The sequence below is a fragment of the Camelina sativa genome, chromosome 20 (assembly GCF_000633955.1).
Source record: "Camelina sativa cultivar DH55 chromosome 20, Cs, whole genome shotgun sequence".
NCBI lineage: Eukaryota > Viridiplantae > Streptophyta > Magnoliopsida > Brassicales > Brassicaceae > Camelina > Camelina sativa.
In genome coordinates this window covers 166407-187998 of record NC_025704.1, presented here as the reverse complement: position 1 = coordinate 187998, position 21592 = coordinate 166407, and the positions used below count along the sequence as shown (strand labels likewise).

The following is a 21592-nucleotide window of genomic DNA, read 5'->3' as shown; positions in this document are numbered from 1 at the left end:
GCCTTTTTAAATTTTTTTTTTTTTTTTTTTTTTTTTTTTGTTTCCTCGTTGTTCAAATCCCTAATAACGCTCTTCTTCTTCAGTTCTTCTTCAATCCCTTGTTCTACTTCCCATCCCTTGTTCGAAAAAGCTTTTGAAATAGGATCAGTGATTAAGCGTTTGGAGAAAAATTCACACCTTTGTACGCCGTGCTTCTTCAGCAGAAGATCCCCAACGTTGCTGGCCATAACCTCCGGCGAACCATGGCGAAAAGAAGGAGATGCCATGAAACTGAACCTCGGGAAGCAAGAGTGGAGACTGAAGAAGAGTTGAGAATTCGAATGGAGCGATTGGTCGCGAGAGCTGAGGCGTTGGAGAGCACTGTAGCTCAGCAAAATCAGAGGATCCACAACAACATTTCGCATATGTTGAAAGATATTAAGTTACTCTTAGTTCATGTCGCCGACTAAGGAAAGGAGCGTGGTGGATTGGACAAGGCTTCCAAAGGATCTGTTGGAGCTGATTTCGAAATCTCTCAATTCTTTCCATCTCCTCCAATTCCGTGCCGTATGCTCTTCATAGCGGTCCGCCGCCGCCAAGCCCAAATCGCTTCTCCCCTCACATCACCTTCCGAGCCTCCCCCACAGCGTCTTCCCTGATTCCTCCTCCTCATCTTCAGGCTTCCTCCGCCTCTCACAGCGGATTATCTTACTTATCAAGCCTCTCTGTCATGAACATGAATCAGAGGCGGAGGAGGATTCGATTGGTGGATGGCTGGTCAAAGTCGAGCAACATCCTTATCGTCCTTGTAAGTTGCATCTCATCCGTCCGCTTACTGATAATCCTGACACAAGTTTATTTTGGTGTGGAAGTGACACAATTGTCTTTCCTCCCCCATTTCACTTGCCTCCTTGATATGACTAAGTTCAGTGTTCGCGAATTGGGTCGTGAATTCGTGCTCGATGATTGCGTCGATGATGCCCTTAAAGAACCTCAGAAAACTCTTGTCAAGTATCTTGAATATGATAGTGATGATGTGGAGTCGTCTAAGTTTGTGTTGCTTACGATTCTCCGTTCTGGCAAGTTACTTGTGTTTACTTCTTGGGATCAATCATGGAATGTGATCAATGACGACGACATGCCAGCCTTCTTCTTGTCATTTTTGCGATGTGATCCTGTTCAATGGCTGCTTCTTTGCCGTCGAGAAAAATGGGAGGACTTTCTCTCTACATCTCTCTTCTCTGAGATTGACATTGGCAGCAAATCCTGTGTTTGGCGACGCCTACGACGGTGACGGTGACAAGAAGTTTCTTATTGAATCCTCCTCTGGTGGTGATATGTTGTTGGTTGATATGATAAGCAGGCAACTTGATTTGGATGACCTTTCGGACTTCGAGTATGATGATGTCGAGGATCACGGTAATGCCATTGCAACTACTGATATAACCCTCAAGATAAGAGTCTTCAGATTTGTGCAAAGAGACCAGAGTTGGGTTCAGGTTAAGGATCTTGGGGATAGAATGTTGTTCCTTGCTGATAGTTCCACATTTTCCGCTTCTGCTTCTGATACTTTACCTCTTTATGGAGCTAGTGTCTTCTTCCACGGTTTCATCTTTAATGGGACAGACCTTGGCAGTATTGGAGATAAGGATGTGGCAGTGTGTGATTTTAGGTCTCAGAAAATGAAGCTGGTGCGCCAACACCCTCAATATGCCAACCTGTTTTGGCCTCCGCCTTCCTGGATTATTGATAAGATACCAAGTCCTATACCACCTGAGAAGATACCAAGTCCTATACCACCTGAGAAGAAGAGACCAAGTGTTGGACTGGTGCCAGTAAGAAGGTCAGCTCGTCGAAGGTCTCAAAACAAGAAGTATTTGGATTAGTGAAGTCAATACTTCATTTTGGTTTCCTGAGTTACATCATCAATGTTTTGAGTTTAGTCATTTGTGTGAATAGTAACCACCAATATTCTATAACTCTAGAGTAGACCATGTTATTTTCTTTGCAATTTATTTCCTCTACTTGACGATTTAGAAAACTATAAGCAAGAATTCTAATTTGTTTTCGTCAACTTCAGCAAAATTTCACTAACACACCCGGTGGGACTCGAACCCATATCGTTTGATTAGAAGTCAAACGCCTTATCCATTAGGACTCGAATCCATTTTTTTTTTTTTTGTTTTTTAACGCACAAAGTTGATGTTGAGCAGCATCGACTTACTCAACAGGTTCAGATTTTACTAAACAATTAGAAACAACAAATACAATGGTCCTATTATGAAACCCTCTGAGATGGACCCATCTGTGACCATGGTGCGACTCCATAACACTCGTTATTGCTCTTACTTGATCTCCAGGAAATACTCGACATTGCTCTGCTCACGTTTCCTTCTCTTGGGTAAGGCCGGTGCTTTAGGTAAAGCACCACCACTGCACAGTCATCAGCTTTAGAGGCTGGAAACTTTGTTCTCCAAGTCCGAGCAGCTCGCTGAACCAACGTCTCAGCTGCCGTTGACCGGTCCTTACAAGAACCTACAATTTTCACCACTTCTTCGTTTGACAAAACATCCCAAATCTGTTCCACCAATACAAACATAAACCTTTTAGCATGGAATGCATTTGTTACAAGACTGAAAGCTATACTAGAAGATGTTTACCCCATCGGTAGCTAGAACCACAAACTCGTCTTCTCTACCAACTTTTCTGCAAAAGACCTCAGGAATACAAACAAGTCCATAGTCTTTGAGGCAGAAATCACCAAAAGCCCTTGACATTGCTAGCCCCGGGCAATCATCATCAGGCATCCACACTCTATAAACATCGGGTTCCTCCTCCATAGCAAACACCCTTCCCTTACATGACACTATTCTCTCTGCTTCGCCTGTTAAAAGAAATAAAAATGAAACTTCTTCAGGAAAACCAACTACTTCTAAAGAGGCATCAAGTCTAAAGTTGTTGACCCCAAAAAAATTCTAAAGTCAAAGGAAAAGGAGAAAATACTGACGTTGGACACATGGTTTCAGATCAACCGTGAGCTGGACGGCTTTGAAACTGTTCTTGCTTCGGGTGCCAAGAACAGCTCGTGAATCTCCCAAATTGGCGATCATCAAACAGTCACCGTGCAAATGTTTGACAAAAAAATCTTTCAATCCCTTTTTGACCAACCGTCTTGAAGAACTAATAATAAAGCTTAAGAGACTGCTGATTTTACCTGCTTAAAGACGGTGACAGCAGTTGTACCACTGCAAAAACTATCATATGGAGAGTTAAGACCAAGTTCGCTGTCTACTTGCTTGAAAAATGTCACTAGAATGTCCTCAAATTCACGGAAGAGTTCCTCCTGACTCTGTGAACTATTATTCTCTATGTTTTCACCACCAGTTTTGGAAGATCTAATTTTCGAATGAACCCTTGAAGGTAAATTTTCACATACTTGACGAGAAATCTTGTGACCCATGGGACCGTGACCGTCAAATACACCGCAAAAGATCATATCTTCCTCCCCACCAAATTTCTGCAGCAAAGTTCAAGATGCAGATATGAATTGGTCATTGTCTTAAGAGAGGCAGCATCAAAATGTATAATCCCATGTAATAGCAGAAAATTAAGAAAACAAAGCAGTAATGGCCACAGGAAACAAAGTGTTACCTCCCAGACTGTCATGGCGTCTTGATTTATCCCTTTTTTTCCTTGTTTGATTGCCATGGAAACATGTTTGGATGATCCACGCGACCTTATAATGGCTCCATCATATGTATCCCTAACCTCAGCCTCCCCATCTCCATATTGATTATTATCATCCGTGCCATTCTCCACAACTATCCCTGTGCCCTTGCTACAACAGACCCCCATTTAGACTGCAAGAGACTGGTACGCAACAAGAAACAAGGCAAATCAAACAGGAAATTGCTGGAAACACAAACGTGAGGTTAGGTCCTTTGGAAGAAGTAATTGAAGGGAGAGGAGCAGGGCAGAAATGAAACAACCAGATAGTTGCAGAAAAATAAACTTTCCATGGGATCGCCTTGTGAGGCCTTATCGAGGAAAGGAGTCAAAGGAGGAGGAGAGAAGGATAAAGAAGGGAAACTATAGCAGACAAGCATGAATAAAAGCTCATGAGAAGAATTATTGCTAGATCAAACAACACATTACAATAATACAAAATGGCATTTGTCTCCTGTTGAAGCTTAAATTGAAAATTATAATGGAAAGGTCAAAGGGTTTTTGTCAAGATGAACAAGAAAAACTGTAGAGAGAGAGAGAGAGAGAGAGAAAGAGAGAGAAAGATCAGGGATGGAGAAAGATATGTTTATTATTTTCTTTGTCTAAATATAGATGAAAATCTAGATGAGTATAATCCATAATTGGATACTAAAGACTACCAATAAAAAAATTACCTGGATTTAAGAGATTTTCCTCCTTTATCTCTTTGTTACAATCCACAGCAAATAAAGTAAAACAACAACTTCTCCCTCACCAAATCATAGCCTCGCTTTTGGTAACCAACACTAAAGAACAGGAGAAAGGACCAAAACTAAAATAAACAATTGGCTGTTTCTTGTTAACTTCTCATTTCTCATATCAAGTATACAAAAAGAATTGATCGCTCTTAACAAAGTTTAAAAACTTATAAGCAAGATAACTTCTCAAAACCACTACTACAGTATTTTCTTAAATATACCATAGTCTTCAAAGTTCAAAAAGAGCAAGTCTAGCAGAAAATCCATCTGAGAAAACGGTATTGATGGAGAGAAAATGGCAAGACGAACATACCTGGTTCAAGGCATTTGCATTGCTCCATCTATAGGCTTGGACTCAGTACAAGATCACTTTGAAACATTCTTCCAGGGTACAATATCTTAAAATCCAGAAAACAAACACAAACAAACTTGGGTTCTTCCTCCATATATATAGATAAGGAAAGCCGAAATCCTTACAAAACTTTGGATGCAGAGAACAACCAGAAGCAAGAAAATTGAAGAAGATTGACAGTAAAAAGAAACTCAAATTTCCATTTCAAGCTAAACTTCTTACAGTAAAAGGGAATTTTCCAGCACAGACAGAGAGTATTTGTTTAATAGAAACCTATAATATCCGCTTTATATTTCTAGAAGAAGAAAGTAAAAGTACATTTTTATAGATTGGTGAAACGAGATTCACCCAAGCATAAAAAGAAAGAGATTATGCAGCGTCCTAAAAGCATTACCACCATTGATGGACAAGCACCCCTCTTTGTCTGAGCGAAGTAAAGAGCTCAAGGCATTGGTTATAGGTCTTGTTGTACTTTTGGCTCCTTTGACCCGGACAGCATCTCTGCCACCTGTTGTAATGGCATTCAAGGAAGAGCTCATCGATTAGACAAATAGCTCCAGTCTTGATTAACCTCGGGATCAGGTCGAATTCGGTTCCTTCAACATCCATCTTCATCACAACAAAGTCCCTCTCTCTGACATTGTTCTTCAACCAGTCAGCAAAATCAAACCCTTGAATCAAGTTGACCTCACCAGCTAAGTCACCCCCTGAGCTGGAGGAAGACTTTCTAACCGGCTGGATTCTGCCCATTCCCCTGCCCTTGGCTTTAGCTTCCACTTCCTTTCCAGGATCGTGATTGATCTCAAACGACAATGTCTCGTTCTTCACCCACGCTGCATACGGCAAAAGGTTCACTTTTTTCTTAATCTTATACTCCTCGTGAAAGGCCTTGTCAGCCTCAATGGCGAAAACATCGAAAGTCTTGTTCTGCTTAGGGTACTCTTTCTTGAACCAACTCCCAATACTGGAACCATAACTTCGAGCACCAACATCAACGTAAACGTATCTACTCTTGAAACGTATATCTACCATGGAAGGCACGTATTTAATATTCTTGATGTTCTTCTTAAGAGTAATCCAAGGCTTAAGAGGCTCCTCTTGAATGATTGGCTCAGCATCCCGAATCAAATCTCTTTTGTAACCAGGAATCCAGCACTTACCACCACCGGAGTGAGGATGATGAGCATCAATAACATCAGAGTATTTCTGAATAACAAACTCTCTAATATGAGGCATCGAAGAATCAAAACCATCAATATCACGCATCTTGACCAATCTGCAAGAATTGAACAAATCAAGGAATGAATTGAAACTGTACGTATCCGTAGCTCCAACATGAACCACCGCGAACCCTTGGGGTTTCAGCGTCCGAGTAATCTCATCAGCGAATTCCAACTGCTTCAACGACTTCCCGAGTCGGCCACCTCCGGAGAAGACGAAATCGAAGGCGTTATCCTCAAAGGGAATAGCGTGGCCCTCGCCTCTCACCACCAACGGCCTAAAAGCTTTCTTAGAGATTCCAACGGAGTTTTTGACACCAATCTCTCTGAGGGAGTGAACCTCCTGGCCAAACGCGGTTTCAACACAAAGCGTCTTCGATTCCGGGGAGAGGTAACCGTCGGCGATCAGATCCTGAAAGATGGAGGAGTGAAAACGGACGGAGCTGATCCAATCCCTGCTGGTGTGAAGATCATCATCGCCAGGGGAGGCAGATCTGACGACGTCGATAGGAGAAACGCCGGAGGAAGCACCGGAGATGACAAAGTTGAGGTTGTCGGGGAGAGAGAAGAAGCAGAAATCGCCGCGATTGCATGATTCGCCGGTGATGGTGACAACATAAGCAAAACGAACAAGGATGATAAGAACACCGAAGAGAAGCACACGAACCATTATATTCCGGAGGAAGCTTGGCTTCCCCATGGAATTCTCCATCATATCTCTCTCACTAGAAAACTACTTTACAAATTAAAATTCACACAGAGAGAAGAGAAAAAAGAACGAAAGAATAGCTCTCGGTTTGTTTGTTTTGGAGGAAGAAAAATTAAAATTAAAATTAAAAATGAAGCCCTAAATCCGTGGAAGAGGAGGAGGAGGACTAACGAGAAGAGAAACGAGCAGAGGTGTGATTTGCTCCGATTAGGGTTGGGAATAGACTATAAATATTGCAGATCGAAAAACTAGTTGGTGGATAACGGCAAAAGAAGCGCATACTTCGCGGGATGTTTTTAGGAAACAAAGAGACGGTTTGGAGTTTTTTTTCCGGCGACTATACGGTGGAGGAGGAAAGAGAGAGATACATATAGGGAGAATCTCGACTCAGGGAAGCAAAGAAGAGAGAGAGAGAGAAGATAATACTAATAAAAGTGAGCAAAAGCGTTTCTTTCTCTTCTCTCAAAACGCGGTTCCTTACAGCGGAAAAGAAGATGTGTTTTAAGGACATGTTTTTCTTCTTTATTTTCGGAATTGCCACGCTGACTTATTTTTAATCTCTCTAAACTAATCATTAGCAATTAATTTAATGGAGGAGGTCTAGTATCGTAATTTTAGAGTGAGTTTTTTAAGTGTTTCTTTGACTCTCATTACTATTATTTGTTCGATCCTTTCCTTTCATCATTAATTGTCTGATTTCTTTAACCTAGAAAAATCTAAAGTTAAAGTTTGGTGGATCCAATGTAAACTAAAGCAATAAATCAAAACTATACTCAATTTAGACGTAATATTAAATCTTGTTGTTATGAGTCATGACTGATGAACTAACTAACTTAAATCATCATTTAGGCTTTGAATGGTAGCGCCCCCATTAGTAATACTACATTGCTGTTATAACTAGTTATATACTCTACTAGTATTATTTTGTTTTTTTGTAGTACAGTAGTAGTATATATTAACGCTATGATTTTATATATGTGAAGATGAATGGTTGACCGTATATGGGGGATCAGTCTTTCTCGTTAATCTCTCTTGCACTTGACATTATTATATTTCTATCTCAATGGTGAGAATAAGCCTTTGGAACAAAAAGAAGGGTGCAAAATCACATGTAACCAATTGTATTATGATTATATTGGTTTGAGCCATAATGGAGAGAAGGTGATATATATTCGACTTAATGATATTTTTTTGGATGCATTAAATTATAAATTAATGAATTTTCTGTTTTAATTATGGGCGGATCCATAATGTTGTAAATCAGGCCAATTAAACAATTGTTAAAAGGGAAAAGAAAAAGAAGCAGGTTGATTAGGGAAGTAATCATTTGGTTTATTATTATTTTTTTTTCTCAGGCAAACCAAATTTGATCTCATCATTTGCCGGTGGTACTTCTTGGACTACATGTGTTTGTTCTATACACAAAAACAAAATCAGTTTTTTTAATAAAAGAAAAAAGGTAATTATGAAGAAGAGGGCACTTTGGGTGTAAGAAAATAAAAGTCCTGGGCGCACCGAACGGGGCACTAGCCGTTATTGCAATGAAGGAGGGGTTGTTTGAGCTGTCACACCGAGTCGCTTTTTTTGTTTGTTCTTGGTTGAGAACAGGTGGTGAGAGCCTGGAGTGGACCAGTGCGCATGTCCCACTGAGTCACGGTCTTTATCGCATAACGCGAATTTTTCTAACGTGGAAAAGCAGGCCCTCCCGAGGCAAGTTGATAAGGCATTAAATTACATACTCATATGATTACACACACATTCACAAGTCGCATCCAAAAAAAAAATAGAAAAAACGAAGAGAGGAAAAAGTCAAAAAGGAACAGAGGCATCCCTTGTGACTCTGTATTACGTCCGCTAATTTAGGCACCCAGAAAAAAAAAAAAAAACCCAAAATTACAACGGTATCATCACCATGTGGAACTACTATTCTATAATGCAAGGTTGGGGTGGTAGGGTACACGCGCCGTCAACACAAAAGCCAAAAATGTTCCACCTATTATACGTTCCCAACATGGGCTTGTCTGTCTCCCATAGGAACCCTCTTGTCCATTCAGAATGTTTCTCGCTTTAAGGCACAACATCTTCCAGCTGTAACTTCCAGTACTTAGGATCCAACTCCGCCTACTCCCACATCATATCATTACATTTATACACAAATCCCAGATTGTCAGACTCAATTGGTACTAGTTTTTTTTATAAATTTTGTTAATCATAACAAAAGCTAACTACTTTTGCAGCTATTTAGTGTAGAGATATACTGTATGTATAGTACTATCCACAGCTTAAGAAGAAGAGTTAAATAAAATACCTGAAGTGTATTGTCTTTCCAGAGGAAAGCACAACCACGAGCTTCCAAGTGGTGGATTAGAGACAGAGGAAGGAATGTTCTTAGGGAAGCATGGAGTTTCGCTTTCCTTAATCCTCCACACCCCAGCAAGGCTGCTGCTACTCCGCTCGGGCTTAAACCACTCGAGTTCACCACCGCTATGTTCTGTAAACACCCTATGTTGGCTAGGGAGATAAGTCCCACGTCAGTCACCGCTGTGTCCGACACGTTTATCTGCAACATGTTTCCGCAGTCAGAGATCATCGATCTATTCTACTGTTTCAGCTGTAAATTATGAATTGAACGGCGGTTTATTACCTGTTTGAGATTCTGTGAGAAGTGAGCGAGAGCTAGCAACCCAGAATCATTGATTGATGGGCACTTCTTCAAGTCAAGCTTGGCAAGTCGCTTGCACCGAACAGCAATGGCCGCAAGTCCTTGGGACGTGATGTTAGGACATCCCCGACCCTCGAATGTTTGTAACAACGTGCATTTGGACAATGAAACCAGGGACTTGTCTGTGATGTCTTGGCAGTATGATATGTTAATTGTTTCGAGATGAATGCAGCCTTGGGCGATCGAGGAGATGCTTATGTCTGTTATTCCCACTGACCTGAAGTAGATGGGACTAGATTGAGATTTTTGATCTTATTTTGACCCACTACAAAAAAAAATAAGTTTCTAGGCGACAAACCTGTAAAGATCAAGTTCACGGAGATTTGAGCAGCACGTCCCAACATATGAGAGCCCTTTGTCTGTTATGTTAAGACAAATTCCAAGCTTTAACGAGGTAAGACTAAGACAACTAGATATGGATTTCAGTCCTGCATCAGAGGAAAGTCAAACGCGGTAAGACAAAATCCAGAGATCAAAAATCAAAGAATTAATCAGAAGAAAAGAAAAAACCTTCATCATCAATCTCGTTGTCAGTTAAATCCAGCTCTTCAAGTAGCCGACACTTCTGTCCGATCAACCAAAAGGCCTCTCTGGAAACAAGAGAACAAGACTCCATCTTCAAAGAGACAAGTAAGGGACAAGAATTGGCGATTTGGGTGATTGAAACTCCACTTAGTTTCCGGCAACAAGTGATGTCAAGTTTTTTGAGGTCTTTCAGTTTCATTACTAGAGAAGAGAGGCCTTCATCAGTTACGGTCACACATTTGCTTAGGCTAACCTCTTTCAGGGAACTGCACAAAGTGCCTATCGCTTTCAAACCGTCAGATGTAACAGAACAACCATCCAGCCTGATTGACTGTAATACTGAAACCTTCTTTAAGCTACTTGCAAAATCCAATGAAATCACCTAAATCAGTAAACAAACCTCATATAAGAAGGCATCATAGACTCAACTGGAACATACTAATCAGTTTTAGTGGCAAACTAAGCTGACTGGGCCAATGCTTCGATACAGGCCATAACAAACTGAGGAAGCAAAGTATGAGTAAACCAAGAACTTACCGAAGAACAGTGTGCTAGATCAAGTCGCTGAAGAGATCCTGCCCCGCTTAAAAGTGAGGTTAAACCTCTCTGAGTTAAATTCTGGCAGCTCGATGCATTAAGCTTCTGCAGAACACAGGTTTTTGGTAAGTAAAAACTCAAATGTCTAAGGCTTAAGATGGATGTTAGAATGATCAACTCCAGTCATCAGACATTCAATGATAAAATAACTCTGAGAGTCAAAAGCAAATATGAAACAGGATATAACCTGTTTATAGCGTTAATATATTTCCAAGTGATATTACAAAGAAAGAGACGTCGAAAGTGTCCAGCAAACCTGTTAATACATTCTCTTTAAGAAAAAAAGTTAAAAAGGTTTCCAGAGCCAGCAGGAAGAAACGTACTGAGAACACAAAGTTTTCTACTCTAAAACTATCAACTAAACAGTGATTTGGATACTTTCAAGACAATTCCAATACTATGATGATGTGATAATGTATATATAACAACGAAAAGAAGAATTATTGGAGGAGAGGGTTACCTTCAATGACTTGGAATCATGTGTGAGTGATTTAAGACTGTCATCATCAACTCCGAAGCATCCTTCTATAAGAAGTTCTTCAAGGTGTTGAAGTTTCAGAATATCATGCAAACACTTTCCTGTGATCTGTCGAAATATGATGATGAAACAAAGGAATCACAATTGTTAACTAGTATCCAAAGCCAAATAGGTTTGACTTATCCAGTGTTCTTCTTTCAATATCAAAAATCCAAATATATATATATGACACTTAATTATGCGTCTGACATATATGTTCAAAGACCAAAATTAAACAAACCATGTATATAAATCAAATCTATCCGAGTGACGACGATATCAAAATTGCAGGGGGGAGAAATAGAAAAAATCGAATCCCTAATTTAGAAACAGTGACTACTATACAATTCAAAAGACTTATTACCATATATATATATATATATATATATATATACGGAAACTGAAAGAGAGAGGGGAAGAGAGATTACATACAGGCAAGTAGGAGAGGTCTAAGGAGCGAATGTCACAGCATTTGACGGCAAGCAAAGCGACGCCTAAATCTCCGACGCCAACACACCATTTCAAGCTGACCGTACTGAGCCTCTTGCATCCAACAGCTATACATCCGATTCCCATATCCGTCAGCATCTTGCATCTCCCAAGCTTGAGCATCTGGAGACTCCTGGCCTCGGCCAACACCGCCGCGTCCGCGTCCCTCATCTCCGTGGCGTTCGACAGGTCAATCTCCACAAGATTAACACATTTGACGGCCAGCCGAAGGAGACCAGCGGCGGAGAAGGAGGCAGAGCGGGATAAGTCGAGGGAATGAAGCGTAGGGCCGCAGAGGCAGCCGACGACGCTGAGGGAGTAGTCAGTGACGCGAGGGCAGAAAGTGAGATCGAGATCGGAGGTATTGCGGTAACGGGATAAGATTCGAGGGAGGTAGTCAGAGCGGAGAGGTTTGAGGGATCTGCGGTGTTTGGCTTCGACTTGGTAGAAGAATTTACAAGTGAGGGAGAAGGATTTGAGATCGGAAGGATTTGGAGAGATGAGGTCAAGGATGATGAACACCAGCTCTTCCGAGAGAAGATCGAAAGGCTTCTTTAAGGCTTGAATCTGCTGATGCTTTACCTTCTTCATCCTCTTTTTTTTTTTTGGGAGAAATCAAAAAAAATTCTGAAGGATTTTGGAAAAACCTTCAACCCTCTTCTTCCACAGTTTACTAAATAAAACAAACAGTTTCTCTTTTCTTTGGGAGATAGATAGACAGCAAAAATCCCAGTAATAATTATACTTTGAGATAGAGAGCCTTGAAGGGGAAGGATTTTGCCAAGATTACTTAATTACCCTTTCTGTTCAACGTCTTATTTATTTACACTCAAATATTATTATATCTTCTTAAGGTTTTAACAAAATAAAAATACAGAACGTTTGAACCTTTTTTTTTTGGCATGCAATGAAACATTTCCTTGATATAATTAATAGTCTCATCTCACATTAACGACCAGCTTCTTTGTATTTAAAAAAAGAAAATTGGAAGAAGGGGGAGGGTAAATGTGTAATTTCAGGAAAAAGATAAAAAAAATATAAAAATAAGATTAGAGAGAAACCGTACGGGGAAGGACGGAGAAGGGCAAAAAGGTAAAAAAAGGGGGAAGGAGAAGTCGCAATCAACAAGTTAGGCCATGGGGTAAGTAAGTATATGGTGGAGTAAGCATGCGAGGAAGGACAGATTCGAGTGCGGACTGTACGAGACCGATACTTCCCTCTTCTTATCATCATCATCATCTCCCCCTTTTTTTTATTTTTTTATATCTCTCTCTTTCTTTTTATTTTATTTTTACTAGTATATATTAATATACATAATTTCACTTTTATATATTTTGATTAAATCCCTCCTGCAATCCCTTGAATTAATTTACTTATTTCCCAACACCATCTCCGTAATAGTATATATTTTAGCATCCTACTATATTAATTGGGAAGTACAAATATGAAACTAACCTTAAAATGTGTAAAAAATTACATTTAATTGCCATTAAAATTTTTTTTATTAAAATTAGTTAATTAATTAAATAATTATAACTAATTAAAAATACAGAAAACGCTGAGAGATAAAAAAATCTAGAAAAGTAAAAAAAATCTATTCAAATCAAAACTAATTTGTACTTAAAAAAATTAACATCTAAGATTTTTTAAAAATACAGATAATTATTAGTTAAAAAAATTATTTTCTCTCTCTAATAAAATTATGGACGAAAATTATTAAATATTAAAAAAATAAACCAATCAGAATTGCAAAATTAAGATTTTATATTCAAGTATACAATATATTTTATTAAGACTTCAAATTATGATTTTTCCTATCATCTTTATTTTATTTTATTTACAAATTAGTTAGAATTTTCATATTATACTTATGATTAATAAAAATGCAGAATTTTTTCTGCATATGTTGAGATTTGAAATTTTTTAAAATGAAGATATATTACTCTTTTTTTAAATGTAAAAGATATATTATTCAATCTATGAAAAAAATATTTATTTTAATTTCCACATTGGCGGGTTGGTAAAACTAAACTTATATAGTTGATAAATTAATAAATTTTATTTGCTCATAATTATAATATTAAAATTACTACTTCATATTTCACAAAATATTGATCAAATACAACAAACAAACAATATAAAACTGTAATATACATAAGAAAATAAAATATTATAATATTCTAAAATAGTTAGTATTAAAAAGACATATATAGATTTATTGAACAATTGAAAAAATATTATCTCAAACAAAATAATTTTTTGAAAGAAATATAACAATAAATTTATTATTATACTATAATTTTTTTAAAAAATATTGACCCGTGTTTCAAGCACGGGATATCTCCTAATTTATATTATTCACACTAGAAATACATCTATATATTTTAGTATTTATATTTTTATATATATGACGTCAAGAAAAATATAATTTTGACAAGCCGACCAAGAAAATATTCCATAGATAAATGTTTTTTTTTTTAATTCTTTTAAGTTGTCATCAAAATGTGTATCTATTCTTGTCTCCTCCAACTTTAAAAACTAGTGATTGTCCATTAACACTAAAGATATTCGATATCTCAAGTTGTTTTCTATCACATCCTTATTTTGTGACTTAAATAAAAACCCCCTACCATAATAAGTGCGCTTTTCTTCTGTCCCGTCCCTGACCTAATATTTGGTTTATGATGTATTATAAATAGGATTTGCAAAATAACTAAAAAAGTCAATTTATACTTAATTATTCATTCTATTGGACAAGTTGACAAATAAGTAATATATGGGACAACAAGTGCGCACCAAAGACAAACACAGTCGCCATTTGTAAACTGCGAAATAATAAATTGTTTCAAACTCCAAGGTTGTGACCGTACTTATAACCAAACTATTTTAGGTAATCATCCTATTCATTCTATATACTACTACAGTAGTTTTTGATACGTGTTCACACAGTGACACTTGCTTTAAATATTTTTTCTGCTCCACATTAGTCGTATACGTGTAATCATCAAATAAGTTGACAGAGTTATATATTGCTACTTGCTGACGACACATCGCCATTCACCAAGTCAGACGACTCTTCCATTTTGTGATTTTTTTTTTTCCTTCTAATTATTATTATTATTTCGCGTATAGTCTCATATATATATATATATATGCAAGTAAAATTCATATGTAATTATTATATCTTCTATCAACAAATGTCATCAGAAATGTGCCTCCTCTGTTTTGAAACAGACGTATGTAAGAGGAAACCTGACCTATCTTATCACACGGCGACTAAAACAATAACTAGAGACATGCCAAAAGAAACGAAAGAGGGCAGAACAAGGTGTGGATATAAACCAAAATTGGCACAAAGACAAACATATAGTCTAGATTTTCGCGAAGGATACCACCATCATCAATTAATGAACGATATAGTAAACAATAGCAACGATTCTGTAACCAAGAAAAAAATAAAAATATAAGCAATAACGATGATTTATTAGATTTATACTGTGAAATAATTGAATTTAAGAGTATAAAATGCCGGTTAGGGACGGTGGGATTTGGACGACTCGGGACTGCACCTATTGTTGAAATGACTAAACTAACCTTATCAGATCATAACCAAGTAGTCCAATCCGGTTAGAAAATGGATATATATATTCGCGTACGTACAGAGTTCGAGAAAACAAAGTCGTCATAGTATTACGACACGTGTGAACGAATGACACCGTTATAAGGCAAAGACAAGTACAGAAATCACGACTCTCGGAGGCGTGATTCATGACCGGTTCAACTTTGTTAGGCCGGATATCGTACGGAATATTCCTGGGATCGTGTACCGTACCACTTCCGTCAAATTGTACCTTTAGAAAAATCAACTCTTACAGTTTGACTTTTCTGAACCAACCTCTTACACTTGACTTCAACATCTCAGTTATCACAACTCATTTTTCATTTTTTTTTTTTTTTCCTTTTTTCCAACTTGGATAGTTCAAGCTGACTTCAAGCTGATCCATACAATGATTTGGTATATATAAGACATCCTCAACGTCGACGTTTCAATTTTCACGTTATCAAAAAACTCTTTTCTTTATTAATCTTGTATTCCTTCATAAGTTCACATCAATTGAATTCCTTTTCAAAAAAAAAAAAGAATTGGCAAATGTGTAGAAGAGAGCAATTAATGAGGAAACATTACGGGAGACAAATGTGAGAAAAAAAATGCTAACAATTCTTCTTCTATACAGAGCGTGTGTATCTCTCTGTTTGTCACCTATAGATTCATTCACTCCAGCTATCTGAATCATGCTCGTCGTCACTTCCCGCCATTGCCTATATATTATATATATTCACAAATAAACCTTTTTTCTCAATAGTGCTCAAAATTAAACCAACAAGGAGAGCGAAAGAGAAAGAGAGAGAGACCTGGCGAAGAGTATTGGCTTTCTCTAGGATCGCAGCGACCTTTACCTTGGTTTTTGGAACAGCTACTTGAAAGTTTGCTCTCACCGAGGCATCCGCTGGTCTCAGGTTGAACGACTGCTATTGTATTTTATTATTAGTCGGTGGCTTTACATACATCATAGGAAAATATATATGAATTACTATGAGCTGACCTTGCTCTTTATGATCTGCAATAGTGAATCATTCTCGTCCGCTCTAGCTCCAACTTGTGTCCTCTTCTGTTCAGATACTTTCCTCAACTGTACAATTGAGTTCCATGATCAGCGTAAGAGAATGAGCCCATTTAAGTACTACTAACCCCGTAGACTAGTAACTATTATTTAAAAGTAATTACCATGCTTCTGTCCATGCCAATAACAAGCATGGTAACTGTGAACGATCAACCTGAGGTTCCTCTTCTAACTTTGCAGGGTGAGGATTGCTATGCTCTCTTAAGTTCTGACTAAACCATTCGAGTGCCATTGCTTCAGCTCTCCAGTCAGCTTCTAATGATACTTCCTCTGCAAGTGGTGACTCCACTGTTTTATTCACACACTTCAGTGTACTTTCATCATTATGCATATAGTTGCCGCTTGTTCCACTGATTGCTGAAGGAGACTGTTCCTCAGCTGCTTTAGATGGTTCATTCAGATTATTTTCTACACAAGTTGACACGCCTTCCACTCTACAATCTTCTCTATATACATGAGAATTGTGGTTTTCACCATCTGTAGTCGACGCTTCTGATAGATACTGTGCCCCTCGGTCGCTTGAACTGATCCGTTCTGTGTGTTTTCATCCCTATGAATGTAGAAACTATTGTTTCCACTACCTGCAAGTGATGGCATTTCGGTTGATTCAACCAGCTTCCCTATCCACCATTGTGTCGGAGGAAGAGGCGGAAGCGGAGGTGTTATCTCTGGATCTACCTGCGGTGTTTCATCGAAGGTCATGGAGAAGGGAAGCATGGATTCAGGGGACACGTCCAAGCAATCTTCTCCATCAGTCAGATCCATGGAAAGAACAGACTCAGAGATATGATCATTTAATGATGTGAAAGTTTCCTGGTGTGGTGCATGAAGAGCTTCTGTTTCTGCTATGCTTGAAGGGAAAAGCGTTTCGTTGGTTAATGCTTCCTCTGAAGGTGAAACCTGAACACCAACAAGTCCATTTTGTGTAGGAAGTGACTCGACTGATGCTGTTATTGGATTTGCTGACCCGGTTTCTGATGGACTCTCTTTCCCTTGGTTCGGTTGGAATCAAATCTATGATTAATATTTAAATTGGTGAAAGAAGTGAAGAAGATTGATAAAGAAGAAGAAGAGAATCGTCGGAGAGGTAGAAGAAGAGGAAGGAAGGAAGAAGAAAGAGACTCTTGTGTATTAAAAGTTTTGGGCTTTTATGTTTGGTTAGCCCATAAGTGTTAATGGGTCTTTTGAATATTACAAAACCATGAAGGGAGTAGTATATATATCTAATGTAAGGTGTATGCTCAAATCAATGAAAAAGTGGTTTAAGCTTTTTGAGAGTGATAAGCGGCTAAACCTAATAAATGAACATGGTATCAGAGCTACGTCGATCTTGGGGTCTTGAAATCTGAAGCTCCTGCTCAAAGAATCGTGGTTGTAATGCCAGGCAAGAAGATTGAGAAGATGATGTATTGTAGGATATGCAACAAACACAATCACTATGAAGAAGATTGTTATCTTACACAAAGGTATGATTCTCGTTTCACCTTCAAGCAATTTAGACCAAGGAAAGGCTGTTTTGCTTGTGGAAAAACAGGGCACTTTGCGAAAGAATGTAGAAGCAAACCGAAACAAGTTAAGCAAACACAACAAAAGTCAGAAGATGGAAAATGTCTGTTCAATGCTGCGCATGTTGTAGAACAAACAAGCAGTGATGAAACGTGGCTGATAGACAGTGGTGCAACCAACCATATGACCAAAGAGGAAAAATTATTCACTACAATTGACAGATCTGTTCAAGTGCCCATCAGAATTGGAAATGGTGCTAGGCTGATGACTACAGGAAAAGGGAACATAGAAGTAATGATCAAGAAGGGAGTAAGAGTTATCAAGGATGTTTTTCTTGTTCCAGAGATAGATAAAAACTTGTTGAGTGTTCCACAGATGACAAGAAATGGCTATCAGGTTTTGTTTGTTGATAACAAATGCATCATTCACAATGAACGAGGGGATAAGATTGCTGAAGTAGAGATGGTAAGAAATGCTTACCTGTTGCGTATGCAGTTAGCAGAAGAAAGTGTAAGAATGGCCAAAGCAGAAAACTTGTCTGAGTTGTGGCACAAAAGACTTGGACACTCAGGATTCCACAACCTGCAGATGTTGCAAACAATTGAGATGGTGAAAGGACTCCCTAAGTTTAAAGTAAGCCATGAAGTGTGTGAAGCATGTGTGAAAGGGAAGCAATGCAGAGAAGAATTCCCAAAAGTTTCAGAATCCAAGAGTAAGGATATCTTGGAACTGATCCACACTGATATATGTGGACCTATGCAAACACCATCGTGTAGTGGGAGTGTGTATATTCTTACCTTCACAGATGATTACTCGCACATGTTGTGGGTGTATTTTCTGAAAATGAAGTCAGAGACGTTTGCCACCTTCAAGAAATTTAAAAGCTTGGTTGAGAAACAAACAGGAAAAAGAATCAAGAAAATCAGGTCAGATAGAGGAGGTGAGTTTAAGTCTGAACAGTTCTCAAGGTTTTTGGAAGAAAATGGGATAGAAAGACAGTTCATGGTGGCATACTCACCTCAGCAGAATGGAGTTGCTGAGCGTAGAAACAGAACTCTACTGGACATGGCAAGAAGTATGTTAAAGAATAAGAGAATGCCAGACAAATTCTGGGCAGAAGCTATCTTCACAGCCACTTACCTCCAAAACAGACTTCCCACCAAAGCATTGAATCAAAAAACACCTTTGGAGGTCTGGTGTGGACACAAACCATCAATAGGACACCTCAAGATATTCGGGTGCATATGTCATGTTTTGATTCCTGCAGCACGAAGAAGGAAGTTGGATGATAGGTCAGAAAAGGCAGTATTTATGGGCTATAGTACTGTAAGCAAAGGCTACCGAGTTTATTTACTAAACACACAAAGGATTGAGGTGTCAAGAGACGTTGTTTTTGAAGAACATAAAAGTTGGAATTGGGAGACTCAGGAGGTGGTTGAGAATCAAACTGAGATTCCCCAAAGTGATGCAAGATTTTCTGAAAGACCTTGTAATGAAATGCAACAAGGAAATGATGCAAGTCCAACAACTAGATCAAACACCAGAGATGAAAGACAACAAGTCAGCCCCATACCTTTTCAATTAAGCGAAAGTGAATCTGCAGCAGGTAGTTCATCTCGACAAATTCATAAAGTCAAAAAGTTAAGTGAAATATATCATGAAGTGGAAAGACAAGAGGGTGAAGCAAACCAAGTGGAAGAGGCTTGTTACCTCACTTGGGTGGAACCAGCCACTTTTGAAGAGGCTATAAACTTCAATGAATGGAGGGGGGCAATGGGTGATGAAATTTACATCATAAATAAGAATGAGACTTGGGAATTGGTAAGGAGACCTGCTGACAAGAAAGTTATATCTGTGAAATGGATATATAAAGTGAAAACAGATGAGTGTGGTGAAATCCAAAAGCTAAAGGCAAGGTTAGTGGCTAGAGGGTTTACTCAAACCTATGGAGAAGATTATGGTGAGACTTTTGCTCCTGTCTCCAGACATGACACAATTCGAACAGTGATTACCCTAGCTGCTCAAAATAAATGGAATCTACATCAAATGGATGTAAAATCAGCATTTCTAAATGGAGAAATTACAGAGGAAGTTTATGTGGAGCAACCACCTGGTTTTGAAGTAGAGGAAGCAGAGAATATGGTCTATAAACTCAAGAAAGCACTATACGGATTAAAACAAGCACCAAGAGCTTGGTACAGCAAAATTGACTCTTACTTCATGTCTCAGGGGTGCAAGAAAAGTGACTGTGATGCAGCTATGTATACTCTAGAATGCAAGGGTGAGATTATGGTGATCAGCCTATTTGTCGATGATCTAATCATCACTGGAAGTGAAGAGAATATGATTAGTGAATTCAAAGAAAATCTGAAAAAGAACTTTGTGATGACTGACCTAGGAAGGCTGAGATACTTTCTTGGATTTGAGATATCCTATACAGAAGAATGAATCTTTTTGAGTCAAAGAAAGTATGCTCAACAACTCCTAGAAAAATTTGGAATGGGAGAATGCAACAGTGTGAGTACTCCACTTATGCCATCTGGTAAAAGAGAAGAAGAAAGTGAGGAACTTACAAATCCAAGGATATATCGGAGTATGATAGGAGGGTTGTTGTATCTGGCTGCAACCAGACCGGATCTTGCGTTTGCAGCATCTTATCTATCCAGAAGTCTTGCTAAGCCAAGGGAAATTGACCTGCAAGAGGCAAAGAGAGTGTTAAGGTATGTGAAAGGAACCATCGATTATGGACTAAACTTTCAGGGATCAAGGCAAGTGGAGCTTGTTGGATACTCTGATTCAGACTGGGCAGGTTACAAGGAGGATATGCGAAGTACTAGTGGAATGTGCTTCACGTTGGGTAGCGCAATGTTTACGTGGCAAACTCAAAAACAAGATACAATCGCTCAGTCCACAGCTGAAGCTGAATATATGGCATTAAGCTCTGCAACAAATCATGTTGTTTGGTTGAAGCTTTTGCTCGGTGAATTAAAGGTTAACACCTCCAAGAGTGTCCCAATCTATTGTGATAACACTTCCGCCATAGCAATTGGGAGAAATCCAGTCCAACACAAAAGAACCAAGCATATTCAGATTCGTTATCATGTGGTTCGTGAAGCTGAGAAAGAAGGAGTGATTAACTTACGGTATTGTAGCGGTGAAGAACAAACGGCTGACATCCTCACAAAGCCTCTCGGAACAAAAAGATTTGAAGAACTCCGATTGAAACTTGGAGTGATACAAAATCCAAAGGCTTACACAGAAAGAGAATCTGCACTAGCCTCACATGCAGAACAAAATCTGGGATCAAAGAAGACAGATCAATTTAAGGAAGGTGAAACGCAACAAAGGGAAAACAAGATCAAGGCTAAATCTGAGAGTGGCACAACTTCGATGAATATGAAACAGCAAGAAGAAATTAAGGTGATGAGGGAGAAAGAAAACATACCGGTGAGCTACGCTGATGTCGTGAAGAGAGTTTCTAAAACTCAAAATGGAATCAATCGGAAAAATCAAGAAGAGATAAAGGTTAAATTTCTTAATTCTAATTTGGAGATTAATCATAAGATTTGAGAGGGAGTGTTGGAATCAAATCTATGATTAATATTTAAATTGGTGAAAGAAGTGAAGAAGATTGATAAAGAAGAAGAAGAGAATCGTCGGAGAGGTAGAAGAAGAGGAAGGAAGGAAGAAGAAAGAGACTCTTGTGTATTAAAAGTTTTGGGCTTTTATGTTTGGTTAGCCCATAAGTGTTAATGGGTCTTTTGAATATTACAAAACCATGAAGGGAGTAGTATATATATCTAATGTAAGGTGTATGCTCAAATCAATGAA

At 38.5% G+C, this 21592-nt stretch overlaps 4 protein-coding genes and 1 long non-coding RNA gene across 5 annotated transcripts; 1 reads left to right on the top strand and 4 right to left on the bottom strand.

The window, feature by feature from the left end:
• On the top strand, positions 43-1994 carry LOC104768290 (F-box protein SKIP23-like). Its single transcript, XM_010492218.2, has one exon. The coding sequence runs from the start codon at positions 1107-1109 to the stop codon at positions 1863-1865; it is 759 nt and encodes a 252-aa protein (XP_010490520.1). The 5' UTR covers positions 43-1106; the 3' UTR covers positions 1866-1994.
• LOC104768288 (probable protein phosphatase 2C 65) lies at positions 2092-4865 on the bottom strand. Its single transcript, XM_010492215.2, has 6 exons — positions 4756-4865; positions 3631-4490; positions 3194-3496; positions 2987-3101; positions 2640-2863; positions 2092-2557 (listed from the first exon to the last, which is right to left on the bottom strand). The coding sequence occupies exons 2-6, from the start codon at positions 3832-3834 to the stop codon at positions 2258-2260; spliced, it is 1146 nt and encodes a 381-aa protein (XP_010490517.1). The 5' UTR covers positions 3835-4490; positions 4756-4865; the 3' UTR covers positions 2092-2257.
• LOC104768289 lies at positions 4975-7193 on the bottom strand. The gene has a single exon (XM_010492216.2). It carries the CDS (start codon positions 6727-6729, stop codon positions 5185-5187), a length of 1545 nt encoding a protein of 514 aa, XP_010490518.1. The 5' UTR covers positions 6730-7193; the 3' UTR covers positions 4975-5184.
• Positions 8417-12300, bottom strand: LOC104768287 (F-box/LRR-repeat protein 3). Its single transcript, XM_010492214.2, has 8 exons — positions 11517-12300; positions 11028-11153; positions 10508-10612; positions 9956-10352; positions 9744-9873; positions 9368-9662; positions 9032-9283; positions 8417-8844 (listed from the first exon to the last, which is right to left on the bottom strand). The coding sequence occupies exons 1-8, from the start codon at positions 12162-12164 to the stop codon at positions 8791-8793; spliced, it is 2007 nt and encodes a 668-aa protein (XP_010490516.1). The 5' UTR covers positions 12165-12300; the 3' UTR covers positions 8417-8790.
• Positions 17363-19585, bottom strand: LOC104768283. Its single transcript, XR_764227.2, has 4 exons — positions 19335-19585; positions 18780-19022; positions 18559-18627; positions 17363-18343 (listed from the first exon to the last, which is right to left on the bottom strand). It is a non-coding gene; the product is annotated as an uncharacterized LOC104768283 (long non-coding RNA).